General features: G+C 41.9%; 1 protein-coding gene across 2 annotated transcripts in view; it reads right to left on the reverse strand.

Moving 5' to 3' along the window:
- The window catches only part of mios (missing oocyte, meiosis regulator, homolog (Drosophila)), a 66,263-nt gene that overhangs the window by 19,878 nt on the left and 27,825 nt on the right, over nt 1-18,560 (reverse strand). For both annotated transcript variants that reach the window (XM_085988355.1, XM_085988354.1), the window contains exons 4-8: nt 16,010-16,270; nt 13,927-14,096; nt 13,755-13,820; nt 3,849-4,007; nt 2,683-2,835 (exon numbers count right to left, since the gene is read on the reverse strand). In XM_085988355.1, coding sequence (XP_085844481.1) covers nt 2,683-2,835; nt 3,849-4,007; nt 13,755-13,820; nt 13,927-14,096; nt 16,010-16,270 — 809 coding nt within the window. The remainder of the gene's footprint in view (nt 1-2,682; nt 2,836-3,848; nt 4,008-13,754; nt 13,821-13,926; nt 14,097-16,009; nt 16,271-18,560) is intronic.

The following is an 18,560-nucleotide window of genomic DNA, read 5'->3' on the forward strand; positions in this document are numbered from 1 at the left end:
AACACAGATACCATCATCACACGTGAGGACACCACCCACCAGGTACATGGTACATACTCATGTGACTCGGCCAATGTTGTCTACCTCATACGTTGCAGGAAAGGATGCCCCGGAGCATGGTACATCGGCGAGACCATGCAGACACTGCGACAACGGATGAACGGACACCGCGCAACAATCGCCAGGCAGGAGTGTTCCCTCCCTGTCGGGGAACACTTCAGCAGGCAAGGACATTCAGCCTCCGATCTTCGGGTAAGCATTCTCCAAGGCGGCCTTCGAGACACACGACAACGCAAAATCGTCGAGCATAAACTGATAGCCAAGTTCCGCACTCACGAGGACGGCCTAACCGGGATCTTGGGTTCATGTCACGCTACATGTAACCCCACCTGACATAGGGTCATCCAGACTCGAGTCGTCGTTGGCTTGTTCTCTCTACAGATGCGGCCGGACCTGCTGTGATTTCCAGCAAAGAAAATGTTTTTTGTCTGTTTTTTATTTTTCATACAGACCCCAGCATCTGCAACATTTGACCCCTTGTGACCCCACCTCATTGTTCTTTGATGTAATGTTTTCCTGACTGACCTGTTTGGACACCATTCACACCTTTGATTGCTGTGATTATCTCTCTGCCGAGGTGTGATAAATGGCAGTTAGAAAGATTACCTGTAATCATCTGGCATTATTCTCTGACTATATAATCTGTGTCTATAGGCATCTCTCCACTTCACCTGACGAAGGAGCAGTGCTCCGAAAGCTTGTGATTTCAAATAAAACTGTTGGACTGTAACCTGGTGTTGTGTGACTTCTTACATTTGTCCACCCCAGTCCAACACCGGCATCTCCACACCATGGTTCATGATAATGTCCAGTCTAACTCTTTGATCAGTGTCAAGTTGTTCATGGAAAGTTTTTCAATCTCCATTTGTACCATGCATGATGTGTGACTTCCATGAGCAGAAATTTTCCAGCAAAGCCAATCTGCTCATATGTAAAGCTCTAGTGCACCCTGCAGGCGAATCTCTTCACAGTAGGCACATAGCAGCATTGAAACAGGCTTAACCAATCCGTTACCAGAAGTTTTGTTATTTTTTTCCTCATCACTAAATTGTAATACTGGAAAATTTTAAGTATTTGGTAAGCAATTATTTTTGACAAAATGTCAACCTTTAAAAAAAACAAAAGCAATAAACATAAATAAAAAATACCAGCACTAACAAATTTATCTAGAAAATGGGTCCTGGTTTGAATTACTTCAGTACAGTGGGATTCTACGGTATTAGAAGCAAATAGTAAACACGGATACAGTTAAGTATCAGCTCAACTTAAAATGGATGCATCCAACATGGATTCAGAGTAATTAAAAGAGCAAAAATACAAGCTCATTCTGGTTTTTCCCCCAATTAATGAACACCTAAATCCATTTGCATATTTCCACTAACGACAACTATTCTGAAACCAACTCATTTAATGTAGCGGAATTGAAAAATAACATTTGATGCCAGCTTTTAAAATTGGTGTCTTACTGAATTTCACAAAATAAACCGTCATGAATTAAATGTTATATTAACATATAGTAGAATTAATTACTAGTATCCTTTGTGAAAATAACAGTAACTTTTAGTATGGGAATATGTTAACTTCACATCTTTCAGTAGGGTAATATGAAATGACTTTGCCCTAACTGGACAGTGTAAAATTCAAGTATTTTGCTTATCCCTAGCCATAACTATTACTGAATTACACTGCTTTGGATAGATTATGGCATTAAGTAAAGATTATTATGCAAGTGTAGCTAATCCAACAGTAAAATGATGAATGCTGACAATGGCTTTTCAAACTGATCATCTAAAATAAATGTTAGGGATAGTTCTATAAACGTGAATAAAAACAGGAGTTAGAACTAAAGTTTAAAAAGTCTAAATACAACTAATCCATGGCTCAGTGGGTAGCACTCTTGCCTCAGACTCAGAAGGTTGTGGGTTCAAGTCCAACTCCAGAGACTAGGCTGACACTCCAGTACTGTACTGAGGTAGTGCTGTCTTTCGGAGGAGACGTTAAATCGAGGCCCCATCTGCTTTTTCAGGTGGATGTAAAAGATCCCATGGCACTATTTCGAAGAAGAGCAGGGGAGTTATCCCCGGTGTCCTGACCAATATTTATCCCTCGCTCAACATCACTATCATTATCACACTGCTGTTTGTGGGAGCTTGCTGTGCACAAGTTGGCTGCCGCGTTTCCTACATTACAACAGTAACTACACTTCAAAATGTACTTCATTGGCTGTAAAGCGCTTTGGGATACCCTGAGGTCATGAAAGGCGCTATATAAATGCAAGTCTTTCTTTCTAATAATCGTCACCAACTTGGAGAGGAAATCATCATTACCAGTTGCGTGATAGCAAAGAACTTAGGATTTGGTGAATCAAATGTCCATGTTCCTGCCAGCTTATGAAAAACCACAGTGTATAATGTATTTTGGCATGTGGAGGAAGGGAGGGGAATACCGGATTGACCCCAAACCCTTGGTACCCTTTATATAACCCTAAGACTTTTCCTTCATCTATGTCTCTGGGTCTCAAGTAACAGCTCCCCTGATTTTTTTTTAACTAATTTTTTCTCTAAATGAAACCAACATTTTTAACACAACTATGTTGTTCAGTTTGTTGAAAAACCCATTTACCTGTGCAAGAGGTTTTGAAAATGGGTCCAACTTACTCCTATGGATGTCAAATTCAGCCCTCTTATGCCAGAACCTCCAAGCATCAAGTAGGTTCCTGTAATTCTCAATCCAATACTGGACCCTGGGATCTTTCACAACATCACTCGGGAAGCCCTGAGAATGTTAAAAGAATATAAACTTTATTTAAAAATTCATAATACTCTCTGAAATCACATCTTTTAAAATAAGGGGTCAGAAATTATTTGTCTAGTTAGTTGCCAAAGGAAAGAGAATGGAAATCACACCAACAACTTAACATTACACATAACCTTTATGCAAAATATAATGTATTCTGGCTATCCATAGGTTATGAGTTATGATGGCATGATTAAATACAATGAACAGATTGTTTCAAGGCATTTGGCCAACTTTTTAATGCAATTTTCACTAGATGATGTACCTCATCGAAGTAAAGCAAACTGGAGACCATGTTACCCTGCTTGAATCACACCTCCTTGCAACTACTATATCCTTGCTTCAATTATGTCTCCTTTCAACCAACCAATCATACAGTAACACTAACTGATTACTAGTCAATCAAATCAATAACCATTTTACAATTAAAATAATTATTACTCCCTTCTTTGAATTGCTATGCAGCATTCATTCATGCTTCTTTAATCAGGATAGGACATACTGTGTAGCAGACTAGCCAGTTGCATATGGAACATGAAGAATAGACGCCTTGATATTAATTCTCTTTCTTCACTGCAATTAAGTATTCTGATTAAAACCATCAGGTTTTAGTACTGTTAAGCTTTAGTATCAAAGCTATAATTTAAACTGGTGTCTTTAAATTGTAGGACCAACAACACAGTCTGATGGTAGACATACGCCCTTTCATAGTGGTATCATAAGAGCACAACTCAAGGAGGATGAAAGGACATTTAGCTCACCCCTCTAGTACATCAAATCACCCGGCCTAACATTCAACTGCATCTTGAATCCCTCCCCCCACCACAAATGTCTTTGATTCCACTTCCTTGCATGGTAGATCATTCAAAATGTTTAGTGCCCTTTGGATAAATATTTTTTTTCTAAAGTCTCATGTAGAATCTCCAACTACAAAGTTAAGAAAATACATTTGTTTAAACGAGCAGTTACTGCCACATTTTTGTTTGACCTACCTGCAGCATACAGAAACTTGCTGTTTGTACATCACCAGTCCTATCGACATAGCTTTCCATTAGGTCAATGCCATCTTTTGTCAGACCTGTTAATAGAATTCCCTCCAGGTTTCCAGCTTCTTTCATTTCATTGGTTAGTTTGTCAATATACCGAAGGATCTAATGAACAGCATCATTTGTCAATATACTAATAGAGCTAAAGAACAAGATCATTTCAATGTTTACATTAGACAGTTACATTTGAGCAACACGTGGGACAAGACCAAGATATTTGGGAAAAGAAATAAAACTTACTGTGTTCACGATTTCTCCTAATTGTGTATCAAACATACCGTGGTAATTATCGTTTAGTAAATGTAAGCACATGAAGTTCATGAACTTATTTAGATATTAAAAGTTTTGCATACTTCATGTCCACAAACTTTACTTCCTCTGTTATGCTTTTATAATGAAAACCCCAACAAGCCACAATGGAAACTAGCTATGTAAACATTTATAATCAATCTCCCATGGCATTACAATAAAGACCTCTACAGTAGTTGAAAAGTTTTATCTCAATGTTCCCAAAGAATAATATATAATAAAATGGTAGACAGAAGCTGCTACAACATGGAAGATTTTAAATATAACAGGAGAAATGGAGAACTTATTTGAGAACAAAATTAGTTTTTTGACACCATACAATCACAAAAGGAAAGCTGAAACCAACACAAACCACATACATCACAACTCACTGACAACAAAAGGATATTGATGAACACTGGTGCCCAGTTAGGTGCGCTGCACTGAATTAATAAATCAAACAAGTAGCGGGCACCAGTGAATCAATAAATTCATAGAGCAGCAGGCAACAACAAATAAATAAATTAAGACAGTAGTGAGCAGTGAATTAAGTGGAGAAGTATGCAGTGAATTAATAAATACATAGAAAGTCTAGTACACCTACAAATCACTAAATTAATGGTGCAGCAGGCACCAGCGAATTCATACATCCTTCCTATCTTTGCTGCAACTGCTTCCTGCTCCCGTAGGCACTAACTGATTTTCACGGGTTTCAATGTCAGTATTTCTGAATGAGCGATTATCATGTATTTGCTGACTATAAATCTGTTAAAAAACGAAATGGCTCTTTAAGCTAAAGTTGTTCAAATAATCCCTGATTATAGTCACAGTGAGAAAAAGATGGCTGGAAAGAAAGCTCCCAATGAGAAGGGGGTGTGGGTGTGCAGGGCGAGAGAACAAGGGTTGGGTAGGGGTCATGGTGAGGTCAGCAGTCGCAAAGCCCGAAGGACTACAACAGACAGGTCACGGGTTATGGTATGGGAGGCACAAGGCTCAAGGTGGTATGCTGGAGCCAAGCTGCAATGCTGCCAGGGAAAGAAAACTGCAGGTTGACCAATGTCAAAATCTGGTGGCCAACCACTAAACCACCAGGGAAAGAAAAGTGTGGTGGGATTTGGTTAGATCCCATCGCAAAATTGGGTGAACTAAGCAGTTGGAAATGTTAGAAATGGTCAAATGCACAAATTTCACAACTGTTTACACGTGAAAATTCCTCATTATAAATGTTGATGTGAAGGTATTATCAAAAATCATGACAAAGTTTGTGGACAGAAATTGCACGGTATACACAAGATTAATATATAGACGGGAATCCACGTGTTAACATATGAGAATCCATGCATAAACAAACAATTATAATGGGAAAAATCTATCATAAAAATATTTCACCATCACACTCTGTTGATGAACCAAATGATTCAAAATGCTTTGATATTTTTTCTTCTGCCATTTTCCAGTAATTGAAATATCTAATTTCCAAAATAAGGTTTTAAATCAAAATTTTAAAATTGCGTATTTCACAATACCATGATTAAATTTACCTTTTCTGTCTTGCCTTCTTCATAAAAATTTTACTTCAAGGCCTTAGACTGTCTCAGAAGTCTGGGCTTTGGTTGAATGCTTATACCTCAGAAAAGTTGGCCAGAACTTCAAAACACATCTATGCATTATCAGCATATACAGTTTGCAGAATTTCTCAGCTTGCAATCTGCACATCAGCATGAGCTGATTAAAATGGATGCGTCCCCATCTCCTGTGAGGATTTGGGAGTTTCTTTGCTTTTTCCAAATGACTTTGAAAGATTACTGGAAAGTGATTCCTCAAAGCTTTATTTCAAGAAGTGAAAACATTAAAATTAACAAATCTTGCTTTTCTATTATGAACTCCTCATAGATAAACAACAATTGTGATTAGAGCATGTGTGATTTTTTGTTGACGATTAGAAAACAAAACAAAGATCGTTTCCCCCTATTTTAGTTGAAAATTTAGTTTAACAAATCTCTACCTTCCAAACCATTTTTAGGCTTAAGGATTTTAAAAATATATTAATGAACTTTAGAACTCTTTGTTTTTATGAAATTTATGTTTTAGGAAATTATGTTTATAAAAGACTGCATAAGTAGGAAAACTCATTAACTAAGATAAATTTTCTGCTTTTCATTCATTACGCAGAAAATGTACTCTTAAATGCCTTAAGGTAGGAACTGTCAGACATTGGGAAAAGCAATGAGGAAGAGTACCTGATGGTCCAAGAGGGACCAAGGACAGTTTGGGCCCCATTCTTTGGGGACCTCCCCACTAGGTTTCCAGATCATGATCCTCCCCACCCCGCGCTCCCCCAATACCGCCAGAAGCTGGCCTCCCCAATGATCTGAAACCCCTCTCCCGGGGAAAGCTCAGGTCACACATCCCCAGATGTCCCGCTTAAACTAAAAATCAGGACATTTCCAGACCCTGGAAACCCCTTAAAATACTGGTAGATCCCGAGACCTCACCCTAGTATTGTCAGACCCTGCATCCTCTTCCCAATACCCACTTACCGCACAGGTGCTCCCAATGCTGATGTCATTGTCCCCAGTAACATTAGCTGTCATAACACATTTGTTCTTATAAATATCTGACTCACAGTAAGCAAAGTCACAGCAGATGATATTATATACATATATAAATATTCCGCATGTATTTCCTGTCTATAAAACATTACTTCCTGTTGTCATCTTTCTATCACATTTTTGTGCCAACTCTTGCATCATTATAAATTTCTATGTCCACATTTATAATGAAATTATGTAAACTTGTCACACCATGAATGCATACACTTGCCAGTGGCATCATTGTAACACCTCAGTTTTTCAGCTACTAGCTCCTCAGCCAGTACTGAAAGGAAACTCCTGTGCTCCATCCAACTCTACTTTTCTGCTTCCCAAAATTCCCCATCTTTTGCTATTTAACTATAGATCTATAGAACTTAATAAAAATCTTACATCAGCATACATTTCCTGTCTACAAAACCTTACTTCCTGTTGTAACTCTTTTCGTTACACTTTTTCCCCGTTATATAAATTCCTATATCCACAGTTAAATGGCAACCACCTATTTAAACACATTCCTCTGTAAGTCCATAATTTGACCACTGAGTGGAGCTATTATTATCTGCCCCCGACAACTGCATCAAAATTCTTTGAATATTTTTCATCTTTTTCTCGGTAAGTTTCTAATGTCTAATATAAGAGTTGAAACAAAATTTTAAAAAATTAAAATTTACATAATTTGTAACATTAAATGAATCTATTGAATTGTGTTCTTTTAATGACTTTAGCTTCTCCTAAATGTCTGAGCTTGGATTTTTGCCAGAGCTGTAACTCTGAGCTAAATTTGGATTGTGCAATGTACCTAATTTTCCAGGATGCATTAGTACCAGTCACCTGCACAAATACATTGTATTTTTTTCAGGTTTTGCAGTTACAGGTAGACTACCCTTTATCCGGACTTCCGAAAACCGAAACCCTCTAAAAACCGAAGGTTTTTTCGTTCAGCGTAAGTCGTGCGTACGACTTACGCTGAACGAAAAAACCTTCGGTTTTTAGAGGGTTCCGGTTTCGGAAGTTCGGATAAAGGGTAAGTCGTGCGCACGACCCCCCGCCGACCCCGCCAACCGCCCCGCGGACCCCGCCAACCGCGCCAGCCCCGACAACCGCCGACCCCCCCGCGGACCCCGCCAGCCCCGACAACCGCCAACCCCCCCGGCCCCGACAACCCCGCCAACCGCCGGCCCCGACAACCGCCGGCCCCGACAACCGCCGGCCCCGACAACCGCCGGCCCCGACAACCGCCGGCCCCGACAACCGCCGGCCCCGACAACCGCCGGCCCCGACAACCGCCGGCCCCGACAACCGCCGGCCCCGACAACCGCCGGCCCCGACAACCGCCGGCCCCGACAACCGCCAGCCCCGACAACCGCCAGCCCCGACAACCGCCAGCCCCGACAACCGCCAGCCCCGACAACCGCCAGCCCCGACAACCGCCAGCCCCGACAACCGCCAGCCCCGACAACCGCCAGCCCCGACAACCGCCAGCCCCGACAACCGCCAGCCCCGACAACCGCCAGCCCCGACAACCGCCAGCCCCGACAACCGCCAGCCCCGACAACCGCCAGCCCCGACAACCGCCAGCCCCGACAACCGCCAGCCCCGACAACCGCCAGCCCCGACAACCGCCAGCCCCGACAACCGCCAGCCCCGACAACCGCCAGCCCCGACAACCGCCAGCCCCGACAACCGCCAGCCCCGACAACCGCCAGCCCCGACAACCGCCAGCCCCGACAACCGCCAGCCCCGACAACCGCCAGCCCCGACAACCGCCAGCCCCGACAACCGCCAGCCCCGACAACCGCCAGCCCCGACAACCGCCAGCCCCGACAACCGCCAGCCCCGACAACCGCCAGCCCCGACAACCGCCAGCCCCGACAACCGCCAGCCCCGACAACCGCCAGCCCCGACAACCGCCAGCCCCGACAACCGCCAGCCCCGACAACCGCCAGCCCCGACAACCGCCAGCCCCGACAACCGCCAGCCCCGACAACCGCCAGCCCCGACAACCGCCAGCCCCGACAACCGCCAGCCCCGACAACCGCCAGCCCCGACAACCGCCAGCCCCGACAACCGCCAGCCCCGACAACCGCCAGCCCCGACAACCGCCAGCAGGACTTGGTGTTCTGATTTTGAATTTTGCGGATTATGCAACCCCACTAATCTCAGATCCTTTGCAGAAATGTATTTACTCACTGAGTCACCTGGGTTACTCCAATCACTTTTCATCTCTAACACTGTTTGTGATGAGAACAAGAATTTGCAAGATCAGCGTACAGTTTTGAATGCACCACGGCCTCTCGGACAGTCAATTTCTCACATCAGGCATGACGTGCACTCCAAAGCTCAAGACTAATAGGATCCACCTTCCACAAAGATTTTACATTTAAACCAGATCTCCAGGACCACGGGCAAGTCATATACTCACAGTGTGTCAGAATGCTAGATTAAAAGGAAACCAACCGCCGGCCCCGACCCCCGCCGACCCCGACTGACTTACGCTGAGCATCAGCGTAAGTCGTGCGCACGACCCCCCGCGGACCCACCTTCCGAAATCCGAAATTCTCCTTTATCCGAAACTCGGCTGGTCCCGAGGTTTTCGGATAAAGGATAGTCTACCTGTACTGCTCAACTATTTTTCATAATTATTTTAAAAAAACCTAGAGGACAATTTTCAAAGTTTTATTCAGCTAAAGTTCATCAGGGTCCCCAACAAGTAGGCTGCGTGCGTTCGAATGGGAGAGTGAGAAAATGACCATGTACTAATTACACACCTGCTGCAGCTTTTGTTTTATGCTCTATAAACTTCCAAAGTATTGCTTTTAGGATATAGGTATGCACATGAATGTGCAAAGCATTCAAAATAAAATTGGAAAGTCAGAAGCATTAATAACTATGGAGGGATTTAATATAGTAGATACTGCATATACAGACATGGAAAGGACTAGGAATTTAATATTCGTAGTTATAACTTTTCAAGAGATATAGGGAAAAGGGGGTGGGTGACAGTGTTAGTGAAGCATTCCATCACAGCTAAAGAACATAAAGATGTAGGGAGTTGCATTAGAACAATTTTTATGCTTATGCTTTGGAGTTAAGAAATAGGAAGGGAAATTGTACAATGGTACATTATAGGCTGCTAAAAATTGACACTGACAGAGGAGATCTGCAGACAGTTCAGAGAAATACACAAAAACAATAGGGCAATAATATTTGGACATTTTAACTATCCCAAGATAGACTAGAATTAAGGTAATGTAGTGGTCAAATGGGGAACACCATTTAGAATTTCTAGTCCAAAAAGAAAACAAATACTGCGCATTTAATTCTCGGAAATTAATGGTAGAAAGAGTAGGAAAACTATTAGGAAATAATGACCACAATATAGGTTCAATTAAGAATATAAAAGGACACTGAAGAGTAAAAGTTGCTGGTCTGGAAAATGGCAAAATTTAGTGAGATAAAAAGGAACATGGCTTAAATTAACTAGGCAGAAAAGTTAGCAAACAGGTTGACAGATCAGCAGAAAGTAATCCTCACAGAACAAAAATAAATATATCTCAATAAGGCAAAAAAGGGGGTGGAAAGAATATAGTTCTCTGGATAAATAGGGGATTAAAACAAAACAAACTTAAAATGGAGACTTCTGATAAAATTAGGCCCACCATGATGAATTTAATAAGTGTAGTAAGGAAGTGAAGAGAGATTAGAGGGGCTAAAAAGAAATATGAAAAAAGACAAGCAAATATTATAAAAGGGCTTTCATAAGCATATAAAAAGTAAAGAATAGTCAGGGTTCCACTCAAGCATGAAGGAGGAAGGAGTGCAGGCTGAGGGTATGGCAGTTATTAAATAAGCAGTCTGCATTTTTTTTTATACAAAGGATGGTGGAAGCGAGAACGTGTGTGTACTGGAGGAGATATGAAACAATTGACAGAGCTGACTGTAGAAAAGGATTTGTATCCGACAGAAATAGCAGAACTCAAGGTGATTAAGCAACCGGATCCTGATGGCATGCATCATTGGAGAGGAGATAGAGGCTCTGGCCATAATTTTTCAATCCTCCCTAAACATGTAAATTATGCTGTGGGAAAGGGAGTAGCTGATGTAATGACCTTGTTCAAGAAGGAAGAGAAGGATAAACTGGATATTTAGAGACCAGCGAGTCTAATGTCAGTTGTGTGGGCACTCTCCTAGAATTCATAATTCGAGATAAAATTAGTCAGCATTCAGAAATGCGTGGGTTGATCGAGGACAGTCTGTGCAGATTTGTTAAAAACAAGTCAAGTTATATTCACAAACTTAAGGTTTTTGAACTGAGTAAAGAGTATGTAATGTAGCACATTTTACCCCCCACAATGAGAGCAGCAGAAGGTCGGGTGGGGGGGAAAGGGGGGATTCAAAAATCACTAAATATGCAAAACCCAATCCTTGCGAACTTGCCTACTTCCGTTTAAACGCGGTAGGTTTGGTGGCATCTGAGTAACTTGCTCTGGAGAGGCAGGTCCGTGATTATAATATGTTAATGAGGCTCTGTTTCTCAGATTTATCAGCCATTGCCAGCCAGCCAGGTTTCCCAGGGCTCAGGAAACACGTCAGCTAAAGGGAGGCAGGAGTAGCCAGAATAAGCAGGTTAGTACTTTTTAAGAGCACTGCTTGTGGGCCAGGAGAAGCAGAAGTGCTTCCCCTCCCCTCAGCCCCTCAAGCAATTCTTCTGCTGCGATCTGCCACCCGCAACCCCCACTATGTTCCGATCTTTCCCTCCCTTCCACCTCACTGCTGCGCTCCAAGTCCCCACACCAACCCCCGATCTTCTCCGATTGCCGGGGACAGTCCCCAGTGCTTTCACTGCTGGCTTTCCCACCCGGCTGGCCTGCCAATCTGGCTGCTGGGCGAGAAATGGAGTGGACTTCTGTGTTCCTGGGCGCCTCCCGCCGCACCCCCCCCCCCCGGCAAATGCTCGGCCCCGCTAAGATCTTGGCCCTTGCGTTTCAAGGCAAAGTTGAGAAAATGTGGATATTTCTTTAGATAGACAGAATTTTATTTGCAAAAGAATCTACAAGGTTTCATCCAATGCAAGTTTCTGCCCTAGGAAATATGTGAAGGCCCTCGAGAGGGTGCAGAGGAGATACGGGGGGGATGTGAGGAAAAACTTTTTTACACAGTGAGCGGTGATGACCTGGAATTCGCTGCCGACGAAAGTGGTGGAAGCGGAGACACTCAATGTTTTCAAGGGGAGACTGGATAGGCATTTGAGGGAAATAAACTTGCAGGGCTACAGGGATAGAGCGGGGCAATGGGACTGACAGGATTGCTCTACAGAGAGCTGGCACGGACTCGATGGGCTGAATGGCCTCCTTTTGTGCTATGGTTATGACTATCTGAATTTAGATGCTTAATCATGTGCACTTCATTTCTATGAAGTTACTTAGGCAGGGCGAGATGAAGTAGTCAGGCCTTTGTTGGAGTTATGGACAGCATGATATATCTCACTCCTAGAAAGAAATGTGTGATGGTTCCAAGATGATTTGATTGAAAACCTCTGGTCATTTTGAGTAAAAAAGAGGCTTCAACCACAATTTCCCAACCTAAGGCCTCCTCAGAGTTGACTGCTCTTCTGGTCAGGCAGCATCTGTAGAGACAGAAACAGAGTTAACACCCCAGTTCTGACAAAGGGTCATGGACCTGCAACGATAACTCTGTTTCTCTCTCTACAGATGCTGCCTGACCTGCTGAGTATTTCCAGCATTTTCTGTTTTTATTTCAGATTTCCAGCATCCGCAGTATTTTGCTTTTGACTGCTCTTCTGTTCAGTTAGTCAGATTCTGTTAATAACTCACTTGTTTCAGAGTCAGAGGCTGCGTGTTCAACCCCCATTGCAGAACTTAAGCACGTAACCTAGGCTGACACGCCAATGCAGTTCCGAGGGAGTGCTGAATTGTCAGAGGTCTTTTGAATGAGCAGTTAAACCAAGGCTCTATCCACCTCTTCCAGTGACACTAAAGATCCTATAGCACCCACTGAAAGAACAGCGAGTTCTCCCAGTGTCTTGGCCAACATTCCTCCCTCAACCAACACCGTCAAAAAATAATTGATCACTTATCTCGTTGTTGTTGGTGGGATATTGATGTGCAGTAGCTGTTATGCACTCAAAGTAATTAATTTTATGTGAAGTGCTCAGACATTTCTGAAAGATAAAGATATGAAAGATTCCATATAAATGTATGTTTTTAGTTCAGAAGAAATGGTTTGCTATAAAAAAAACTATGTGGAGAGGAGGGGAAGAAATAATTTGAAAAGTGAAAATGACAATATGGCAGCTGCCAAACTGGGAATGTATCAGGTGGTGAGGGAGTAACCTACTTGGCCATATCTTCACTAACTTACCTGTCACAGATGTTTCTGTCCACGATAGCAGTGATAGAAGCGACCACCGCACAACCCCTGCAAGCCTTACCTTCAAAGTGAGGACACCCGCCATTGTGCACTACCACCATGCTAAGTGGGACAGACTAAGGACAAATCTAGCAGCCCAAAACTGGGCCCACAGCATTCAGCACACAATTGTAAATCACCACAATCTGTAACTTCATAGTCCAGCATATCCCTCATTCTTCAATCAAAGCCAGAAGATCGACTCTGGTTCAATGGAGAGTGCAAAAAGGAGCACAGCAATCAGGCATACTTTAGAATGAAGTACCAACCTGGTAAAGATACAACACAGGGCTATCTGCATGCTAAACTCCAAAAGCAGCAGGCTACTGACAGAGCTAAGTGGTCCCACATCCAATGGTAAAGAGCAAAGCTTTGTAGGCCCTACCATATCTAGTCAAGAATTGAGGTGCACAACCAGGCATACTAACTGGAGGAAAAGGAAGCTCCATGATTATCTTCATCCTCAACTACATTGGAGCCCAGCATAAAATCAATACATTTTTAATGGATTCAAAGTGTGTATGATCATCTTTACACTCACCTGGGTGTCATTTAGAAACATATTAGCGAAGGCCACTCTGTCACGTACAGCTACACTGCTCTCATACTAAAGTGAGGGATGAAAAAATGTTACCATTTGACAAAATAATTGGTTTACAAAAATGTTAATGGTCAAAATTATAAACATTAAATGATAGGCAGACAGAACTTACCAACACACCATCATATGACCCTGGTTCACTAGTCAGAAAGGCAAACATGACACATAGATAAGGATTATTTAGCTGCAGCCTCAGAGTGCTACACATTTCTCGCCACAGAGAATTCTTCTCATCTGTGTAACCTGACAGTGCCATAGCTACAACATTCAGGTTCAAATCACCTGTAAATCACAAAGAATTCATTATAAACCACCTCTTTCATTTATTTTTATTTAAAAAGAAAATTTACACCCAATAAAAGCTTTGTCCAAGTCCATCTAAAAGATACTCCCCGCCCCCCCATCCCATATCCAACTTATTAACTGTCTGACCTCCAAATTAGGGCTGTCATTTTTGCCACAGATCTGATTTTGGGTGCACAAACAGATCTTGAGTGCATGAAGCCAAAGCGAACAAATATTGGGGCTGAAAATCCATAGCCTTCCAGTGTACTCCTGACAAGTCCAGCAGGAGGTCTGGACACACCAGGTCCTAGCCTACCTCAGCCGCTTCCGCAGTGCTTTGTTGGTGCTAGAGTCTCCACCCGTTCAAACAAGAACACTGGTGTTAGAGGAGACAGCTGGGGAGGGGTCTCCCAGCCCACGTGTTTCCTCGTCCCTGGCTTAGCAAGACATTAATGAGTCTGTAATCGAGTGAAAGCAGGAGTAACATCCAGTGAATGTAAGCCCACATGGAGATGCCAGGTCTGAGTCATAGCCTGGGCCCCCAAAGATTGAACATTTGTGCCTTTATTTTTCAGCTCTGGCTGATGGGCACACTTCCAGGATCTTTGCAGGATTACCATCCACCACATTGCTGTCTCCTACGTCTGGAACTGCCCAAGTTGCGCTCTGAATTGCATTAGTGCCCACTGGGCATATTGGTATGAGGTGAGCTTCCCCTGATTCTGCATACTTTGGTGGGGTCAGCACTGGAGGCCACTTTTGTCAAGATCCTGGGCCGTGAAAACACAAGTATCAGCTGTCTCGAAATAGAGTTTAAAAAAAAAATTAGGGTGTATTTTCAGATTAATGAGAAAACATAAAATTATAATTTCACTTTGGAGTATTCTTTTACGAAATTATGAGCGTCAGCACTCTCATCTCGGAGTCAGAAGATTGCAGGTTAAAATCCCACTACAGAGACCGGACCACATAATCCAGGCTGGCACTTCAGTCCAGCACTGAGGGAGTGCTGTACTATTGGAGGTGTTGCTCGATTTAAATGGTGGGGAGTGTATTAATAATATATACACAAATATTGCTTTCAAGAAGGATTCTAAAAGGGGTAGGAGTTTCTGCTCTGGGTGCAATCGGCAATCTGGGCGCAAATTGCACTTGAAATTGCGCTGGCTTTACGAAGTGAAGTTATGGTTCAAGCTTCCACTCAAACTCATTTGCATAATCACAAATGTAAAATCTTCCATGAACCAGTGCAATTGGAAAGCTGAAAATGGGTTTATTACAAAAAATAAGCATTTTTATTAAGAGTGTCTATTCCACCACCTGTGAGTAACCTGATTTTAAATCACTGAAAATTACTTTAAAAATTCTATACTGAACCATTTACTAGTTTCATCGGTGTACACTAGTCAGTTTCTTACTAGGTTAAATATTTTAAAATATTTAATATGTGCCTTTGCGCCTAAAAAAAAGCTTAATTTGAAGAGCTTCCTCGACCAGTCGCAAACGGCGGAAACTCGCCATGCTCATGATTTCGATCTGGGGGCGTGGCCATTTGAGGGCGGGGCCAGCTTCCAGCACAATGTTTTTTAAACCAACGTTAAAGATGGCTGAAACTCAATTTACACTCACCGTAACTTGCGCTTAAAATTCCACAATATTTTACATGGTTTGCTCAATTTCAGGCAAAAACTAGCAGAAACTCTAGGCCTAAATCGTGACAAAATTTCTAAAACCCATGCCACAAAAGAGTATCTATCCTTCTCATTTGGTTACGCAAAGCAAATTGATGCTCATTCTCGTTTCCACTCGCAATGAAATAAAGCAACAATACAAGATGCGTCACAGAAATTGTCTTATATGTGTAATGATCGATTAGCTTGAAACAATGTAAAAACAGATGAATAGTATACCTTTCCCCAAAGCAGCACCCTTGTTGAGAATCTCTATAGCTTTTCGAATGTCAAGGTTAAAAAGTGCAACAGCAGCAGCTCGTTCCCATTCTTCTCCTTGCTCTAATGAGTTTAGGAAGGGACCCACATCAATCTCTGGTCCCTTCTGGATCCAGCCACAAAGTTGCAGAGCCAAGCATCGCTCTTCACTCTGGTACCTGATAACATCTGTCTGTCGATCACACCCAGTCCAGCTGTGCTTATAACTCTCTGTTTTTCTCTCTGACAATGGAATAAATGTAAACAAAAAATTGATATGGTGCTTCACAATGTTTTAACCTTGACTACATAATTAACTCATCCATGCTTTTGTTACCTCCAGACTCAACTATTCCAATGCTTTCCTGATCAGCCTCCCACCTTGCGTCCTCTGTAAATTTGAGGTCATCCAAAACTTTGCTGCCCGTATCCTAACTCGCACCAAGTCCCATTCACCCATCATCCCTGTGCTCGCTGATCTACATTGGTTGCTAGTCCATCAACGCCTCAAATTTAAAATTCTCATCCTTGTGTTCAGATCCCTCCATGGGTTCACCCTTCCCTATCTCTTTAACCTCCTCCAGCCCTACAACCCTCTGAGAACTCTGCATTCCGGGCTCTTGTGCATCTCGGATTTCCTTCACTCCATCATTGGTGGCCATGCCTTCAGCTGTCTAGGCCCCAAGCTCTGGAATTCCCTCCTAAGCCTCTCCGTCTCTGTACCTCTCTCTCCTCCTTTAAGACATTCCTTAAAACCTACCTTTTTGACTCAGCTTTTGGTCACCTGTCTTAATATTGCATGTGGCTCGGGTGTCAAATTTTGTCTTATTACATTCCTGTGAGTGCCTTGGGATGTTTTACTATGTTTAACGTGCTATATAAATGCAAGTTATTATTGTTGAGCTAGATAACTCAGCACGCAATAGTGGGCTCTGCTTGACACTAAAATGCAAAAATCGACCATTAGAACCAATTCTTTTTCGGATTGTACAAATGAAATAAAAGGCACATGAAAGCCCAAATATTCAATTTGATTGCTTGAATCTCAAAAGATTTATGAGCGAGTCCCAGGACGATCATCACACTGCCTCAGTTGTGTTAAACGGAGGAATTTTTCTAGGATGGTTCTGGATCCTGGACGAATGCAATTTTACCCCTGTTGAAGCAGAGTGTGATATAAAATGCATCACTTAAAAAAAAGTTGTGTTCTTGATTATGGATAATGTTGATAGAAAATGTCCCATCCATGTAAATGAACATACACTAAATATATGCTAACACAGCACATTTGGATAGTGCCAGTGAATGAAAGAGGTCTGACATTGCATTCCTGAAACAAGGTTTTGAAAGATGGGATATTTACATCTGGAAGCAAATATGGACAATCAAAGCATTTTAAACTACATGTGGGTAGGCAGACTGCTTAAATCCTACATAATTATATATATATAATAAAAAACACAGACAAAGCACCATCAAAAAATGCTGCTTCTTAACTCTATGATTTAAAGTAGGCAGCCAAATAACATCTTCTCTTCCCACTTATAAACTTTGGTTACATTCAACCCCTCAGGTTGCCCCCACATAACAGACAGACATTGCCATAGACTCCACGATCTTATTACTCTCTGGTATATTCACCAGGAGATACGCCTACCCCAACATAAACAGATCATATCCAGCTAACACCCAAGTCTCCCTCCAGATGACCAGACAGGCAAACTTATCCCTACCTAAAATCATCCAGGTACTACTCTTTGAAATCTGGCTCTTTTCCCATGAGCACATGACAACTGAAACTGTTTACAGAAAAGCATTGGACTATATATTTGTAATTTTTTCTTTACAAAAAAAAATGCAAACAATTTTAGCTATTAAGAATCAATAAAAATACATCACATAAAATTGGCATTACCAGAAAACAATGGAAACTATAGTGTATGAATTATCAGGTCACAAATTAGTGATACAAAAATATAGTACCTGCAAATAGAGAAACAGAAAAATGCAGAGGAAAATAACTTAAGTTGTAAATATTCTATTAAATAATCATAAACTTGAGAAAGTATTCGAATACTAACCAAAAACTAGGAAAATGAGGGCAATATGATAATATACGAATACTTTTAAAACATATGCATTATGCCCAATTTATATTAGTGCAGGCCTCACATCCTCAAGTGTCAAGGTTTAATAACAGATCTATAATAAAAGCTATGGCTTTATTACAACCATGTTCCAGTTAGAAGTTTTATTAAAAAGAGTAACAGTTCCCCATCCTTTTGGCTGATTGTTAGTAACACTTAGATAATGCAGAAACAGAGCCACTGCATTGGGGTAGATTCCAGGCAATGAAAACAGAATCCGAGAACAGAAGGGCTCTTGAGGTACTACTTATACCAAATATATATATATATATCTAATTAAACTGGACATGAATTTGTCCTTGAGTGGTGTAATAGCCAATCAAAAACAAGTTAAACTTCTAAAGCAGGAAAATGGGACTGTGTAAATTCAGTACAGGTAAAAAGGT

This window comes from Somniosus microcephalus, chromosome 5, assembly GCF_052327205.1.
Source record: "Somniosus microcephalus isolate GS21.2 chromosome 5, FLI_Smic_1.0, whole genome shotgun sequence".
Taxonomy (NCBI): Eukaryota; Metazoa; Chordata; class Chondrichthyes; order Squaliformes; family Somniosidae; genus Somniosus; species Somniosus microcephalus.